The sequence below is a fragment of the Carettochelys insculpta genome, chromosome 1 (assembly GCF_033958435.1).
Source record: "Carettochelys insculpta isolate YL-2023 chromosome 1, ASM3395843v1, whole genome shotgun sequence".
In the NCBI taxonomy this organism is placed as follows: Eukaryota; Metazoa; Chordata; order Testudines; family Carettochelyidae; genus Carettochelys; species Carettochelys insculpta.
The window spans coordinates 14,636,440-14,654,107 of record NC_134137.1 but is presented as its reverse complement, the minus strand read 5'-3'; the positions used below and the strand labels follow the sequence as shown (position 1 = coordinate 14,654,107).

General features: G+C 47.9%; 1 protein-coding gene across 5 annotated transcripts in view; it reads left to right on the top strand.

The window, feature by feature from the left end:
* The window catches only part of XRRA1 (X-ray radiation resistance associated 1), a 67,827-nt gene extending 51,314 nt beyond the window's left edge, over positions 1–16,513 (top strand). The window contains exons 14-20 of one of the 5 annotated variants that reach the window (XR_012642469.1): positions 346–657; positions 2,725–2,902; positions 5,029–5,144; positions 6,096–6,201; positions 10,113–10,466; positions 15,288–15,334; positions 16,379–16,513. Coding sequence is in view for 4 of the 5 variants with exons in the window: in XM_074976603.1 (XP_074832704.1) it covers positions 346–657; positions 2,725–2,902; positions 5,029–5,144; positions 6,096–6,201; positions 10,113–10,301; positions 16,379–16,389 (912 nt within the window). In the remaining variant the exon portion in view is untranslated. Of the gene's footprint in view, positions 1–345; positions 658–2,724; positions 2,903–5,028; positions 5,145–6,095; positions 6,202–10,112; positions 10,467–15,287; positions 15,335–16,378 lie in introns of those variants that run through there. The other 4 variants (XM_074976683.1, XM_074976764.1, XM_074976603.1 and 1 more) reach the window with 4 other exon arrangements.
* The last annotated feature ends 1,155 nt before the right edge of the window (positions 16,514–17,668 follow it).

Below are 17,668 nucleotides of genomic sequence, written 5' to 3'. Positions count from 1 at the left end.
GAGACCCTGGGGGGTGTTTTACCCTTCCTCTACAGTCCCGGGCATAGGCCACTTGCAGGTACATGATCGTGTGAGTGGTGAAGTCTCTGTAACTTGAATCTTTAAACAATGATCTGAGGATTTTGGCAACTCAGCTGGAGGTTGTGAGGTCTATTAGAGGAATGGGTGGGGTTCTCTGTCCTGTAGGGTGCAGGAGGTCAGACTAACTGATCATGGTGGTCCCTTCTGGGCTTCAAGTCACAACCTGAGGCTGACACCTTGGCTGTGGTCAGAAGTCTTATGGCACACGCAGTATCCTTCAGGGCTCAGAGAGCTGGGGAGGTTCAGCCTTTACTTCTTTCCCAGGTAACATCACATGTCCCAAAGGTTCCAAAGCAGCCTCTGATGCTAGAAGCACCTCTTGAGTCTTTCTTTTGGAAGCTCTGGTTGGATGCAGAGGGAGGTAAACCAGAGGAGTCTGAAGACAGCCCATGCAGGTTGAGTACCTCTGATCCTCTTCCACCAATCGGACCTTCCTCAGCACAGCAACACCAGGAGCCTGATGATGATACCAACGTGCTTGGTAGCCAGAGCCAGGCACTGGAGGAAGAGAAGTGTGATCCCAAGCTTGTGCCTGACAGCTTTGGAGAGGACACTGGATTGTTCTTCCTGACTCAGGTGTGTGTGCATGTACTGTGCATCTGACTAGTATTAAGTAGCCTCACTCATGAATTCATGAGCAAAGCATCTAGCATTCCAGATCCAAAGCTAGTCCAGACATGCTCACATGGTGGAAATGACTTTTGTTTTCTCAGGCCAGGTCCACACTAAGCATTAAAGTTGATCGTACATATGCAATTCTAGCTACGGCAATTGCGTAGCTAGAGTCAGCTTATCTACAATTGACTTACCTGGCCATCCTCACAGAGGGCAATTGATAGGAGAAACTCTCCCCTCAACCTCCCTTACTCCTTGCGATATTGAGGATTACAGGGGTTGACTGTCGACTTCCGATAGTTCGAGTTCATGCATCCCCACTAGGTGCACAAAATCAAACCCCAGAAGATTGACCGTAACTGGGTCAATACTCTGAGTAGTCAAGACATACCCTCAAAGAAGAGAGCACAGCATGCATGTAACTAAAGGTTGTTATGGTATAGCTCTCCATTTACAAGCCAGCTGGAAATAGACCAGCAGGAACACGTACAACCACATGCATGGCTGTGGTGTTGGTTTTCTACTTTCCTGGTCACAATTGTTTTTATAAACGTAATGTGGCTGCAGGCAGACTGTTTGGTAACTGAACAGAGAACTTTGCACTTGGAGTTATTGGTTCAAATCCAGCCCATGGCATCAAAAACCCTTACATCTAATAGCTCATGCTGATATGTGTGAGATAAATTGGTTGTTGCTTTTCTCTTCCCACTGAGAAAGTGACCACATCATAAAAACAGCTGGCACTGATTGGTTATAACTTCACTGTTCTGCCCACCCACTGTGCCTCAGTACAGATTTGGACCAACACCTCCAGAGGTGGGAATTCAGTTTCCGTACTCAAATAGTTGTTCATCATTTGGATTGCATTAACACAGACAGGCCCTAATTGTGGTAGGCACCATATGCACATTGCACACATACAAAACCATCCCCACCCAAAGAGCTTCCAGTCTCCCTAATCTGAACTAGGGATAAACTTCAGCCAGCCAAGCAGTCAGGCTGCTACCGTTTATGTACCAAATCCCCTTTTAATATTTCCAAGGGCATCTTTCCAGATGTCCTCTCCCTGAGCCATAGCCTTCAAATGGCGAACATGTGTAAATGTGGTTAAAATGTCTACATTTACTGGAGGATTGAGTCCTTCGGGATTGATTTTTTGGGGTTTGATTTAGGATGCCTAACGGGGACATGCTAAATTGAACCATCAGGCTCTACAATTGGCCTTCATGCTCCTCATTCTCGTGAGGAGTCAGGGAGGTCAACAGGAGAGTTTCTCCCATCGACCTCCCTCAGCATGGATGGCTAGAAAAAAACAAACCTAGGATACGTCAGTTCCAGCTACGCAACTGTTGTGGCTAGAACTGCGTATCTTAGATCAACTTTTCAGTCCATTGTAGGCCTGACTTCAGTGTTCCACTAGGGAATGTGGTCTAGTGGTGAGGGCAGCGTGCCAACCACTAACCCAGCTAACTTCGGGTCCCAGCATTTCGAGGGACTCACTGCATGACAGTGAGCAAACTTCGATCTTGTCTGCTCCAGGATTTTTCTCACCTGGAATGCCTGGTGATGGAAACGGTCATATAGACAGAGCTGAAACGAACTCAGGTGTCTTCCTGACCTGTTGCATAACCTTAGGATTGGATGAGGGCAAGAACATCTAAAACCCATCTTGTCTGACAAATCCCAGGTTAGCTAAGATAATATAGGCTTTACCAGGAATGTTGCAGGTAAACTAAAAGCTTAGGAGTCCTAGGATCTGAGATAAATTACTAAATATCATTTTTACAGTGCAACCAATTAGGAAACCTAGATGCATCCAATGCAGATGTTTAGAGGTAACTTCTACCTCACATAAGCCTGAATAACTCCAGACGCACTGTGGCGTTGCAGCTGATGTAGTTGAAGGTAGAATTAGACTCTGGGAGGTCTGCATCTGAGCTAGACTTTGGATGGGGCAAAGGCTCTTTTTGGTGACTTGCTTTGCAATGAAAATCCCCGTTGTAAAGCCTTTCCCCTGGCTGTCTAAAGCTAGATGATGCAGATGACATACCCAGCTCTGTTTGGAGAGACAGAATGGAGGACAGACGAGGGAGAAGGAAGAACAAGCCCAGGACATCGGGCAGCTACACGTATATTCCCACAAAATATAAAGGTTATGAAGAATTGCTCCACGTAAAAATGGACCCAGATTCCATCGAGCCAGTGGGTAAGTCAGGAAAGCTGGTTTCTCTTGCTCAGATGCGCTTGATCTTAATTGTGTCTTCTGATCGTAAACCCCAGGCCTCTTGCCCTGCCTTTGAGCTTCAGTCAAGCGTGGTGGTTCCCAAACTTTTCAGCATCACCCTCCCTTTTGATTTCTGAGAAACCCTCACGCCCCCCACCTCTTCTTTACCATCATCCAACGCCCCTTTTAACAAACAATTCAATTTGTAATTTAAAATAAACACAAAAGCTTGATATAAAAATGTTATTTAAAATTAAAAATAAGCACAAATAGTTTTTCTAGGTCCCTTGTGGGTGCCTGGTGCAGCCCCAGCTGGCCATTGCCTGAGCCCCGTGCCAGCCACCAGAACTGTGTGCGCAAGCCACCCACCCGCCCACCTGAGATCTGCACTGCCAGAGCCACCTGCTTGCCCCCTTGCCCGAGCCAAGCACTGCCCAGACCAGCTGCCTGCCCATCAGCCACCCACCCCAGCCATGTGCCAGCTGCTGGAACCCCATGCTGCTGGGGCCAGCTGCCTGCCTGCTAGCCAAAGTTGCCTCGTTCTGCCAGGGCCAGCCGCCCACCTGCCAGCCCAAGCCACCTGAGCCCCACAAGTCCTGCAAGCCACCTGCCTGAACCCCTCCCCCCGACAAAGCCAGGCACCACTAGCCTCCCTCTTACCCCAGCCCCAGCCCCCCATCTAACCCCATCCTCCTCCTCCTCCCCATCCCACTCCAACCCACATTCAATCACCTTTGCAGGAGGCAGCTAACTCCACATGGGTGTTCTAGCTCCACGTGGTTCTTTGCTGGCTGCCTGGTTCTTACAGCGGCTGTGCCTGGTCATCCACATAAAATGGCAGGGTCTGAGAGCCAGAAGCAAAGGCCGGCTCTTACTTTGGGTGGGGAGAATGATGGAGGGGCTGCATTGCCTCACACTCCACCTGGAATTTCTTCATGCCCCCCCAGTGTGGGAACCCCTGATCTAGCGTGTGTAACTAGGAATGTGAATCACGGTAGAAAGAACCACGACCCTACATTGCCTTCCCTTGCCCCTGAGCACTACTGGTCTGAAACTGGCACCTTTGGAGTTTTTGGCAATAAAGGTAACGTTCACTCCAGGCAGGGAGTCAGTACTTGTGTCACTGAAGGCCCTGTTAAGCCTGGATGCCGGGCTGCATCCTGTGTAAGTGCATTGAACCGGATCATCTTTTGACAGGAATCTCTTGTGTGTGTTTGCTCTGAAAGGGAGACTTCAGCAAGCCTTTGGCAAGTTGGATACAATTCAATCTGCCAGCTTCTGAGCCACCCAAGTATGAAAAACCAGCTGGTAGCACTGTTAGAGCCAGCAGGAGCTAGAAGACCCAGTGCTGTGGGAGGGGCTGAGACCCCAGCCATGTGGAGCCACTGAAGAACACATGAACTTTTTTGCAAGCAAAGGGGCATTAGTCTTGAAATCCCGGCTGAATTCCCACACCCCAGGATCCCCTGCACTTTTGGCTGGCTCTGATAGTCTCCATTTCCCAGGAAAAATCCTGTTCTCCCACAGGCTGGGACGACCGCGGTTCTGATCCATACGAGTATTTTTTCCTTCATTGCCATCAGCACACTGAGCTGGGTGTCTGATGTGTCTGAGCTGAAGCCCCACCTCAGTTTCCTTGTTATGAGCAGAAGACATTGTATCCCAGCCTAGCTAGGCTTCCTGTGGCTGCCTTGACCCTATGCCATACTTCAGGCTAATTCTGAGTAGTTACGGAGCATTTGGAGCAGTGCTGTTTTCTCATTGGGTAGCCAAAGCGGAGCTCCTGCTTGCCCTGGGGAGTGTTCCCCTTGCGAAACTCATTACACAACTGCTGTCCTAAATTGATGTGTAGTGTGCAGATTAAACAGGGGCCAAGCCCTACTCAGGAAGGTCCTGTCTCTTAGTAGTGAGCGAGGTGTACACTCCTGCAATGTCTCGCATACTTAGTTGGTAGATCCAGGGCTTAATCGCAATGGGATGCTTTGGGATGAAAGCCAGCAACGATGACTGCTTATCTGAATGATACAATAATGCTCTTGGAGGTGGTCCCATCAGTGCTAAGCCAGGCAGGAGGTTTCATCAGACATCCCGATTACCTTTGTTCCTAGGCATGCAGCAAAATGTCCAGGCTCTGAGGCGAGCTCTGAAACAGCCCCTGGTATATCGGGATGCGAAGGCAAGACTGGACAGTATGCAGAAGCCATACGTGCCCAGAAAAAAGAAGGTAAATCTTTGAGGCTTTGAGGGCTGGTTGGTTGGTTTTTTCGTTCTCGGTTTGTATCTGGAAGTGAGTCCATGCCAAAACTTTGGCTCCCACCCCTGCCAAACCTAGGAGAAGTTGGTCTCAGAACTTGATGATGGACTCATAGTAAACCCGTGGATCTGAATGTCCCCCAGTTAGATCTGGAACAGAATTTTATTCCATTTCTTATTAAAACCTTCATGTTTTCATGGCAGGCTCCAAAAGTTTTGGCCTGATGCTATCAGATAGGTACTGTCTAGTCTGAGTGTTGGGTGGTCTGACAGGCTTTGAAAGGTGGTATAGTACATTTCCCTGCTGCCTTAATGATGAGTTTCTGTTCTGGGCCCCAACGTATTGCTCATCCTCACCTTTCATTCAGCTGGGCATGCACTCCCTCCCCCATGGCCGTAGCATGCTCCAGCCCCCACCTCACCAAACAAGGTCTTTCCAAGCTTAGTTGTGGTGCGTCACTTGCAGTTTGAATGAGAACTGCTGGGCATGGGCTAGTACAATTCACTCCCATTTAATCAGGTACCCCGGCATCATCAACCAAAAAGGTTGACAATGGTCAGGCTGTCGTTTAATGAGAAACTGTTCATCTCCAAAAGGTCGACAGTAACCCACCAGGGTGGGTAGGTGCTGTGGAGTAAATATTTACATTGCCATAGAATGATCTAAGGGCCATGCTGCTCCGAACTGCACGTCCCACAGGGTTTTAACAACAAAGGGCAGCTGAGAAACATGGACATGACCTAGATGCTGGTCCCATCAAGATTGGCACAGCTGGGGCATGCTTTGCTTGGTGCATGGATGGGCTGTGTTTCCAGTGAAAGCACAGCTTGCCTGACATTGCAGGGGAAAGTGGAAGAATAGTAGAAAGTGAACAGGGACATGGCCACTCGTACCTGCTCATCTTGTTTCCTTTCCTTGTAGCTGGGGAAGCCACCTGGGCTCCCACCTCAAAAGACTAAAGCGGACGTGCTGGAAGACATCCTCCGAGCCATGAGAGGCAACATGAACGTCACAGAAGTTCCACTAGGTATTTTCCCCCTGCAGTTCTGACTGCTCCTGTTCACTCTCATGCAAGGACTGGGCTAGGACAGACCTGGGCAGAGGGTGGAACCCTTGTGCATTATTGGAGATTACCTTTGTGTGTTCCAGCGATTTGGAAGTCAAGTTACCTACCTTCCACCCCGATGTTCTGACATTTGGTCACCCAGGAAGTGCAACTTCTCCTTCAAGGAGTGTCCCTCTAGGCACTCCACATAAGGTGTCTTGGTGCCCTGAGCTTATAGTAGGAGACTTTTCAGCAGTAGTGTCCCCAGCAGTGGCACATGTGCAGTGCATGGCTTGTGTTTGTAGCAGTTGTTAATTGTCACACGCCACCCACCATCTTTCAGTTCCCTCTTTACCGCCCTCAGTTTAGGTCAGAACCTCAGCAGCTCCAAATCTGCCTTCCTTCAACCTCACTTTTCCTAGCCTAAACCCTTTTTAGTTTACCCTCACTCACTTTCATTGACTTTTTCTTTTAGAAACCCCCAAAATTAAAAAAAAACACATTTTTATTTTTTTTCTCAGTGCTGCTTGGTGCCCATAATTAGCAACTAGGCCTGGCTTCCACAGAGCTACCAGAAATAAAGTCCAATCTAAACTAATTAACAGCAGGAAGCGAAGTACAAGCAGAACTTATAGCCAGAAATGGAGACGTTTCCAGATACGGTGTTGACAACAATTACACTCCCCTCACACCACTAGGATACTGAAATTTCTAGATTATATCTGACACTTTAAACACAAGGGTCTCGGTAACAGCTCTATGATGGTACACTCTAATAGCTCTATAATACTACACTTGGCTACTATTTCCTTGCAACAAACTAAGATTGACGAATCTGTAAAAACTGTGTATCCGATCATGAAAAGGTTCATAAAGGCCTTAACGCATTCCCACCCATAAAACCACCCACTCCAGTATGGGACTTAACGCATTCCCACCCATAAAACCACCCACTCCAGTATGGGCCTTAACGCATTCCCACCCATAAAACCACCCACTCCAGTATGGGACTTAACGCATTCCCACCCATAAAACCACCCACTCCAGTATGGGCCTTAACGCATTCCCACCCATAAAACCACCCACTCCAGTATGGGACTTAACGCATTCCCACCCATAAAACCACCCACTCCAGTATGGGACTTAAATTTGGGGCTAAGTCCACTTGCAGGGAAACTGTTTGAACCTATGGCCACATGCTCATTGCTACATCCTTCGATGAAAGTGTCATTTTTAATGGCCATCACTACAGCCAGAAGAGAGGAGGAACTGGTAACACTTATGGCCGATCCACCCTATACCTTATAGCAAAAAAGTCAAGAAAGACCACATGCGCAACTTCTACCAAAAACCACATACCCATTTCATAACGATCAACCGATACACTGACCTGTGTTTTTCCAAAACCACACACGGATGCAGAATATGCCAGACTCCACACACTTGACATCGATGTGCACTCACCTTTAATCTGCAAAGAACAAACATTTTTCGTAAATCTCCAGAACTGTTTGTATCAACTACAGAACATCCTCAAGGGCTCCCAGTTTCCAAACCAAGACCCTCAAAGCGGATATCTCAGCGTGTAAGACTCTGTTGTGAACTAAATAACATACCTACACCACAAGTAGTACGCACGCACTCCACCAGGGCTGCTGCCACCTCCTTCACAGCATCTGTCGATGATCTCTGTAAGGCAACAGTGTGGACATCTGTGCACATTTGTATGTGATCAGGCAACACTCATCAGCTGACATCCGTTTCAGGCTTTTCATCCTGAACATTGCTCAAGAGCGCGTGCTGGAGTCCCACCAGCCACAACAGGCTACTGCTCTGTAGTCACCTTATGTGGAGCATCCACAGGGATGCTCCTCAAAGGAGAAGAGAAGGTTGCTCACCTGGCGGTAATGGAAGTCTTTGAGAGGGGTGTTCTTGTGGGTGCTCCATAACCCTTCCCTCCTCCCCTCTGCTTTGGATTTATAACTTTTTCCCCATGGTAGAGAAGGCACTGAAGGATGGCGTGTTAATGGCCACTACAAGCACGGGGTGCGTACTGCTCTTGTGCTGTTGCTGGGGGTACCACTGCTGAAAAATCTCCCATTATAAGCACAAGGCACCAAGACACCTTATGTGGAGCACCCACAGGGACACCCATCTTGAAGAACATCATAGGTGAGTAACCGTCTTGTCTCCGTGTCTCAGTTTCCCCACCCCCCAGGGACATGTTGCCTATCCTATAGAAGCCGCCAGCAGTTGGCATGTTACAGACTTAGACCTGCTATAGCCAGGGTATGCCCTGTTCTCCTTGCTGTCTTGGAGGCTGGTGAGCCAGGAGCTAATCATGCACTGGGCTCTGCCAGTGTAACCCACACACTTAGGGGTGTTGTTCACTGTCTCATGTAAAGTGGTGCCTAGATCACTTACGGAAAGAAAGAGTCTCCTCTGCAGCCTTAGCTGAGAGCCAACTGGCTTTTTAACTCAAACTGTAGCAGCTCCTGCACTAAGCTCCAGAGGTCCCATGTTTGAGTCCACCCCATCAGCAGTTACACTGGCATGTTTCCTCAAACTAAATGGACGGCTGGCTTCCTAAAATGGAACAGTATAAAATCTGGTGGTGAGCCAAGAGTAACTGCTGGGCTAGCTGAGCACCTCATGCTGGAAGTGGAACAGAACATGTGGTCGAGGTATTGGTGGTAAAATTTCCACCTTAAAGTCCAGTGTTTCATAATAGAATAGTACCACAGGTTGAACCTCTCTAGTCTGATACACTCTTGTCCAGCAACATCTGTGCTCTGCCATGATTTTAATTAGGTGGATGACCACTTATCATGGGTGTAGCCAAGTTTCTCACACTCCCATAAAGTTTGTTTCCAGCCACCAGTCCTGGCTCTCAGTGTTCTGTGCTGTTATTTAGCTGTAATTTACCCCAAATGTCTTCTAAGAGCCCAGTAAGCAGTGGACGTGTTGGGAGCTCTGAAGATGATGGAGAGAGGCTGTTCTGAGTGGTGACCTATGGCAGAACAAGGAGTAATGGTCTGAAGTTACAGAAGGAGAGGAGTAGGTTGGATATTAGGAAAAATGGCTTCACCAGGAGGGTGGTGAAGCACTGGAATGTGTAGCCTAGAGAGGTGGTGGATTCTCCCTCCCTAGAGGTTTTTAAGTCCTGGCTTGACAAGGTCCTGGCTGGGATGGCTTAGTTAGGGTTGATCCTGCTGGAAGCAGGGGGCTGGACTAGATGACCTCTTGAGGTCCCTTCCAGCCCTATGATTCTATCCGTCTATGTAATGCTGCTAGACAATAGTTACCTTCTGTGGTTTGGCAAATTCTCTGGTCTGGTAGCAGTCAGGTCCTGAAGGTGCTAGACTAGAGACGGCCAAGCTGTACTTAGACCAGGAGCAATAGTGTCAAGGGCTGTAATTCTCCTTCCCACCACTCCTGTACTGCAGTCACCCCCAGGTGACAGACAAGGGAAATAGGCAAAGGTAAGTGACTTGTCCAAGGCAAATGCCAGGGGCCCAATCCAATAGCCAGGCCATTTAAATCTCTCTAACTCCAGAGCAGAACCTTCCCTCCCAAACTCCACTCTTTGTGCTGTCCCCACATCAGAACCTAACGAAGGAAGAAGCAGTCCCCTTTGGAGGTAGTTTGGTGCTTGAAGTTCTCAGCACTAGGTATCTGAGGTCCAGCTGTCTATGAGCTAATCCAGCTTTACTGACTGGGCCCAACCCTTGCTGCCTACAGCAGGAGTTGCAGCCGAGTTCAGCCCACAGGACCTGACCCCGCAAGGCTTGCACCTCAGAGGTGGGAGGGAAGCTGTGAAGATCGAAGTACCAGGTTTTAAAAGTCCCGTTCCACAGGAAACATAGTGAGATTGTGATTCTGAACTTCCCCAGTGTCCGTTTTGCGCAACAAGAAATCAAGCCCGAAGGAGTACCAGGAGGCACTCCAGCTGATGAAGGAATTCCACAAGAAGTGCAAGGCTGCTCTGGCAACTTCCAGTCAGGGGATCTGCAAGGAGAACGTGAATATCCCGGAGCCGGGACAAAGCCCCGCTCAGGAAAGATTTGTTGCGATGGAGGAAGGTAAACAAAATTCTCTGCCTCAGGAGATGGAGCACAGCCAGAGCCTTCAACCGTACCTACCCGTGGAGACAAGCTCATCGCGTAGGAACGTAGTGACCTTTGCTTTGTAAGCTCATCCGTGGATGTGCTTTCTAGATCGATTTCTGGAGCTAGTTTCATAACTAGGTTAGTGCATATTTAGTAGCAAGGGTTGAAGATGCAGCACTGTGAGAAGGCTTGTGTTTAACGTGTCCCCTTTGGGGGCTAGTAAAACAGTGCTCACACAAGTCCCTATAGTTACAGCTGCAATTGGTGAAATAAACAAAGAGCTCACGAAACAGGTGGTTAGTTGCTGCTCTGCTGCTGCCAGCTGTGCTGCGTTTGCTGCTGTAACCAGGTTATTCTGAAACAAGGAACCCAGCTGGCTAACACGGTGCAGGTACCAGTCATGCTGCAGTGATTGGCAGGGGCAAGCGTAGCAGAAATCACAGGGCAGTGGCTGCGGATGGGTAACAGCAAGGGTGGCTACAAGACTGGCTCTTCAACCTCATGGGCCCCATAGGTCAGTGATGGCACAGTATGGCCAGCCTAGGGGCGTGCATCCTACATAGTGGTGAAACCAGAGGGATGGGCAACAAATGGAGCTGATTTCACAGGGATTGTGTCAGAGCTGTCTTGTCCATAGGATGGTTCAGGGTGGCCAACCCAGGATCTGTGCTTTGGGGGGGCCCTGCCTCAGTCATCCTATGGGTTGAGCTCAGGGCCGCCTGGGGGATTACCTGGGGAGCCTGGTTCAGGGTGGCAGCAGGGGTCCCCCCTCCCTACTGTGGCACCAGGAGCTGAGCAGGAGTGACCCAGGAGCCTGTTGTCTTCTGCCCGGCTTCCTTCTCCCAGCTGCTGTGCTGTGCTGTGCTTCACGGAAACAGCAGGCAGCCCATTGCCCTGGCCCCAGAGTGCTCCACTTCCCACCACCACGGTGTGTGTGGGAGAGGGGGCCAACCTCTGCTGCTGCCCTGTGCCAGGCCCCCGCATAACCACTGGCTCGTGTTGCTCAGGGGAGGGGACTAGGGGGCGGAGCAGGGCTGGGGCTTAAGGGAAGGGGGTGGAGCAGAGGTGGGAGCTGAGCCAGTGGCAGGTGCGTTGCTCTGGGCCCCATGCCCCCCAAGGGACAGCCCTGGTTGCGATACTACCTTCAGCTCATCTTAACGGAGCATTACTCAACCATTCCTGGATGAGGATTTCTCTTCCCGTGCTCCCCACCATGCCACGTACCCAGATCATTCAGAACCACCAGTAGGGACGCACTTGAGACAAAATATCGAAACACATTTTGCTGAGTAAAATGTTATACAGCAGCGGGTGCATTTTTGGCCTGTTTTCTGTGTCACACCTGTAGTGAAACCCATCGATCAGGTACCTGCTCAGTGCTTGTGTGTCACAGAGGTGGGTTTCCCAGAGCAGCAGGGGACCTGTAGGTGCGAAGTTTCTAAGGCCAGTGCAATGTCTCACATGACTGCTGGAAGCTCAGTTGTAATCGGTCTTTTAGAACAATAGTTACCACCCTTTGCTGCTCATGTGCAAGTACAGCTGCTGCTGAGGTCACCTGGCTTGGAGCAGAGCAATAGTCCCAGGAAAGCGATCTGAAAAAGTTCTGTGTGACTCAGAACCGAGAGTTAAGAAAACAGGGAATGGGCTGTTTCAAAGGCCACTCATCATATTTCAAATGAACACTTCACCCCTCGATTCCAGAGATGCTATGGAAGGGCCAAGGAACACCAGCAGCATCCTTAAGAGTTTCACCCCTTGCTACAGTAGCCAGAGTTGTTACAGAACCTGTTGCTCTAGTCTGCAGTTTCCATTTTCAGCAGTCTGATTGCCTGGATGAGCTGTGTTCATACTGGCTTTGAAGTACTCTGTGAAGCACTCAACAAGTCTCAGGCTTGTTTTACCATAAGGGGCAGATGTATGACCAAAACTATTGCAGGACTTGTGGGGAGTGACTTTTGAGGAAAAGAACCAGTGTTGGCTAAATCCATCCCTGAAGGAATTCTAGGGGAAAACCAGTTACTCACCTCTCCTAACTTGTTCTTTGAGATGTATGGCTCGTGTTTATTCCAAGTAGATGCTGGTGAGCCACGCAGTCATAGGAAGGTGTTTCTGAAGCACTGTTCTAAACATGGCACCATCTCTGGCATGCACAGTCGCTGATGCTCAGTATGAGTTGGTCCACCAGCTCAGATGGTCTTTTCGCTGCCACGAGTGGTCATGTCACCTCAATGTCACCAGCTGCATTTTTCAGACGTGGGGGTCTCCCCCAAATAGACCTCTTTGCAATGCACCACAATAGAAGTGCCAGAGCTTTTGTCCCTTCTGGTCAAACCCACAGCCTGGGTTCTCTAGCAGATGCCGTCCTCATCCCAGGGAAAGGCAACCTGCTACCTGCGTTTCCATCCTTTCCCCTCGGTCACAAGGTCCTGCTCAAAATACAGCAATACAAGGCATCAGTGACTTGTAGCTCCAGCGTGGTCCAGGCCACACTGGTTCACCACATTACTAATCTGTCAATGGACACTCCACTACTTCTGCCTCTGATTCTGGACCTGCTCATGCAGGACCACAGTTGCATTCAGCAACTTCATGCTCTTCCTCTCAGGCAGCAGAAACCCTCCCACTCAGGCTGCGTATCTTGCCCAGTGGAAGAGGTTTTTCCATCTGGTCTTGTCAAAGGGGCATTCAGCCACTGGAAACCTTCACTCCATGTTTTTCTGGGCTACCTTTTTCATGTAAAACAAGGTCGGGCAGTTGTTTTGCTAAGAGTGCATTTGGAGGCCATTTCAGTCTTTCACCCAGGTGTGGGGGAGGAGAGGGGCCGCTCTTTGTTTATGGATCCAGTGGTAGCCTGGACACACTTTACGCCCAATTGACAATCAGTTCCCCAATGGGACCTCAACGCTGTGCTGTCTAAATTAATGGGAGCCTCCCTTCCCTTGGGCCTCTAGTAACCGGCTTCCCTCTCTGGCTTGGAAGTTGGTGTTTCTAATGGCTGTCACATCAGCCAGAAGGGTATCTGAACTCTAAGCTTTCACATCAGAACCCCCATGTAAGACATTTTATAAAGACAAGGTTCAGCTCTGACCGTACCCAGCTTTTTTGCCTAATATGGCTTCACATTTTCATGCAATCTGGGCCTTTTTCTGCCTGTTTTTTTATCCAAAGCCGCATGGGTCTGACAGAGTGCTCACTTCGCTCTCCGGATGTCAGGCATGCCCTTGCTTTCTATCTGGAGCACACTAAACCCTTCAGGAAATCTACTGCACTGTATGTTTCCGTTGTGGACAGGATAAAGGGCCTCCTGCTCACCTCCCAGAGGATTTCCTCTTGGATCACAGTTTGTATTGGGACTTGCTACAGCCTCGCCAAAATACCGGTTCATCTGCTGACGCTACACTCCAACCAGTGCAGGCTTCATCTACTCCATTTCTTGCCCATGTATCTACCCAGGATATGTGCACAGCGGTGACTTGGTCTTTGGTCCGTATATTGATATCTCACTACACCTTTTATTAGCACGCCAGAGATGCTGCTGCCTTCAGAAGAGCAGTGCTTCCGTCAGCAACTCAGTGATCTCCGACCCGTCCCAAGTAACTGCTTGGGAGTCACCTACTTTGGAATTGACACGAGCAATCACTCGAAGAAAAAATGGTTACTCACTTCTCGCAATTCCTGTTCCTCAGAGGTGCAGTTTATGTCCATTCCGAGACCCACCCGCCTTCCCTCTGTCAGAGTTATCCAGCAAGAAGGAATTGAACGGAGGGGAGGGTGAGCAGTGGACGATATACAGCATCATCACAGCACCACTCCAAGGGGCTTCGCAGCCAACCAGGTACTGCTAGGGGAAAAGCCTTCCAACAGCTGTGCATGTGGTGCACAAACACCTACTTGGAATCGATCTGAGACATCATTCGAACAACTTGGGCTGATTTTGTCTGAACAAAATCTAAAACGCTGATCATTTGGGCCCTACCAAATTCATCAGCATCAAAAACACATCATAGACGGGTGTCTCCTACTTTACCCTGTGCTCCGCAGCTTTCTCCTTGACTGTCCTTGTTCTCACATGTATTTTTATTTGTGATTGTACCCTAGCCCTGCCTCTGCTCCCACTGACTGTAATAAGAGCAGAGTAAGACTTTGGAAAATGCTAGCCTTGCGATAGGTAACAGCCACACGACCCATCTCCACTCCAAGGGACAGTGTCTCACAGCAGTTCAGCTCTTCTCCTGTTAGGAAGGAGAGGGGGACTTACATCCACCCGCAACTTCTTGCTCTTCTTAACAGTGTCATTGAACCAGTCCAATGCTAGTTCCACCCTCAGGGCTCCCATCTGTCACTTACCAAGTGCATGCCCAGCATTTCTTTCTGGCACGGGCCAGATGGTTACTTTGGGACATGAAGCTGTTATAGCAAATGAAGTTTCAACAGCTGTTTTCCTGCATACCATTCCCCAACACACATCTTTAAGGGGGCTGGGACAGGTTAGAACAGACACTGGGATGGGCTTGCTAATTTTCATGTTTTGCAACTTCAGAAAAAAAAAACAGGTAATTCACTGCAAGAACTTTGTTTTATTCTATTTAACGTCTGTCTGCCTTCCACCTGGGATTCATGCCCTTTTCTCTGCTGTTAAAATGTACAAGATGTACAACTGACACAGTTGTAGTCTGGGAATTTTTCACTCTACTTCAAATAACAGAAGCCACAGTATGATAGTACCATACCTCCACGTTATTTTACCCACACATTATGCACATGCAAGTAAATAAGCTTTCAGTAAACTCTGATGTGATTTATAATGTTCTGATGAAGCCACAGTGGTTCAGCTGAGACCCTAAATGACCTTTGTCTTTTACTGCACTGGTTTTTGAACAGCAAGTTGAGGATACACCATAGCACAATAATTTAAAGCGTATTGGAAAAAATGTAGCAACATCTATATTTGTTTTACAGTTTGACAGGAAACACCAGAAAACCAGGCATACACATGATCCCATCAGGTAAAGGTTTTTTCTTTGCATAGTGAAGAGCTAATTCGATATCTGTTTGATGCACTGCAGTATTTTAAAGATGGGGGACGAAAAAAGTTTGCATCAAACATAGACAGAGATCACTCTGGCTTCTGAGCTACAGCTCAATCAACAGACATGACGCAGTTTTGAGCTCAATGTGCAGATTTACCAAAGATCCCATGGAGCTAGAGCAGTGACTTTCTGGACCTTTGTGTTCACTTGCAATAGTTGAACAAGGAATGGTCTTCAGTTGTCAGCTCTCCTCCCCTTTAAAAATTGGAAAGGATAGGATTGGATGAAATATCTCCCCACTGCATAGGACAAGTCCTTATCAACCTTGCACTTGAAAACTATGAGATGGCAATGGGGTCCTGGAAGTCCAACAGAGGGGCTAGCTCCTTGACACACGGCTAAAGGCCAGGTTTTAAAATCAGTTCTAGTCTTTAAGGCTTCAATTTCTCCCTTGTTTTCATTGACAAAGCACAAAGAAGCACTTGTTTCAGCGGTACTTCTAGACTAATCCATGCTGTGTGTACAATACCATTTGAAGAAAAAATACTGATAATATAGGACAGTGTTACACAATCATCTTTTGGCACTTTTCCTTCATTTGTTTACTGATGTCTGTGGTCCCTTCCCCTTCCCCCTGCAAAGAACCCTAATACACCTTTTCCATGTAAAAAAAATCTACATACAGTCAGAATAGGTTTTGAGTCTTGTGGCATCTTTGGCAGATTCAGTCATTCACCTACAAAATGCAATACCTAACCCCACCCCTCCTGGTCACAAGGAAGTGCAACAAGCAGTGAAATTGTTTAACCAGCAACAGCCCCCACAAGTTGAGCCCCATTGTATCTTACAGGAAGATAGTACAGTGAGACTTTCACATTTTGGAAGAATTTGTACCTGCCTTCACCTTCATGCAAACTGCAGGGATTTGGGTCAATTCCTTTAGATCAGAAAGAAGTAGGGTGCAAAACTATTGCCAAAATAGAGATTTTTTTTTTCTAAATAAAATCTTTTTTGTTTCAGTGTCTCCGTAAGTATGGAGATCTTGGACTCCATCCATGACACTGGTGTCTCCACCAAGGCTGCAGCTTAACGTCTCCTGTGGCATGAGTTACGACAGAGGAAGTGTAAATTTGACCTCTGCATGAGAAGCTGGGAACTTCTGCTGGTTGTATACAGCACGCTATTATTTACCCAGGCATTTCTAGTAAATAATAAAAGCATTGCTCATGTTAAAGTAGCATAACGTTCCAACACATCTCACCTACCACTCAACTCTCGAGTCTCCAGCCGCCCAAGCCAAATGCACATGGAGATGCACAAATTAGGTGTCTGCTCCAACGGTTGATAGTTCATAAAAAGACTCCCACTGACCTCAACAGACTTTGGACCAGCCTGTATGGGCCTGATCCTGCTCTCACTGATTTCAAAGGGAGTAGGATTGCGCCTAGTCTAGCAAATTGGAAACTGCAAGTGCAACTAGACGGAGAATAAAATAGAGATAGAAACTGTAGTTTTCCTTTGAGAAAGGCTAAAATTAACAGACTAGAATCCTACACAATTTTTTGTTGAGAAGTACCCTTTGCAATATTAAAACCAACCCTGCCACACTATATAAAGATGCTACTGCACATGAGCAGTAATGTTCCGTAAAAAAGTGACAAAGATTTTTAGGATCCACAGTTATTCTACATGAAGATCCCAAAATCAAAGGCCTCCTTAAATAAATACCAATGCAATGGATCATACACTATAAGGGCTTTTCTATTAGGGTAAAGACCTGCACCCACTGAATCAGTGAGAGTGCAGAGCCTGGGATTAATCATCTAACAGTGGGCAGAGCAGGGCCCTTTGCATGCATGACCCATAAATAATAAAATATGTAACAGACATTCGAGCATGATTCTTTTCTACCAGGCTATGCTGACTTGAGGAACCACCCTACTGAAGCAATGGCTCCCGCACTTCCACTGAGACACTAAAATAAAAAAAAAATAATAAAGGAAATTAATACATGAAATTAACACACAAACCCCCAAAGTGTTTAAGTGATCTTAAAAACAAGAATAAAAAGGACACTGGCCGAGGTGGGTAGAACTCAAAATCTCGTTCTAAGAAAAGATACATTCAGTTTCTGAAACCCACACGAGTTTCTTAAAAGTTCTTTTGTTTGAAAAAAGCCAGCAGCCCAGCCTCAGAACAAGCCAACACGGGCACAATGTTAAGTAACTGAGTAAGGACGCCTGTTTCAAGGCATTCACGTGGATGGGGAGGAGGGGATGCATCACAAGACTGGGGGGGAAATCAATACAG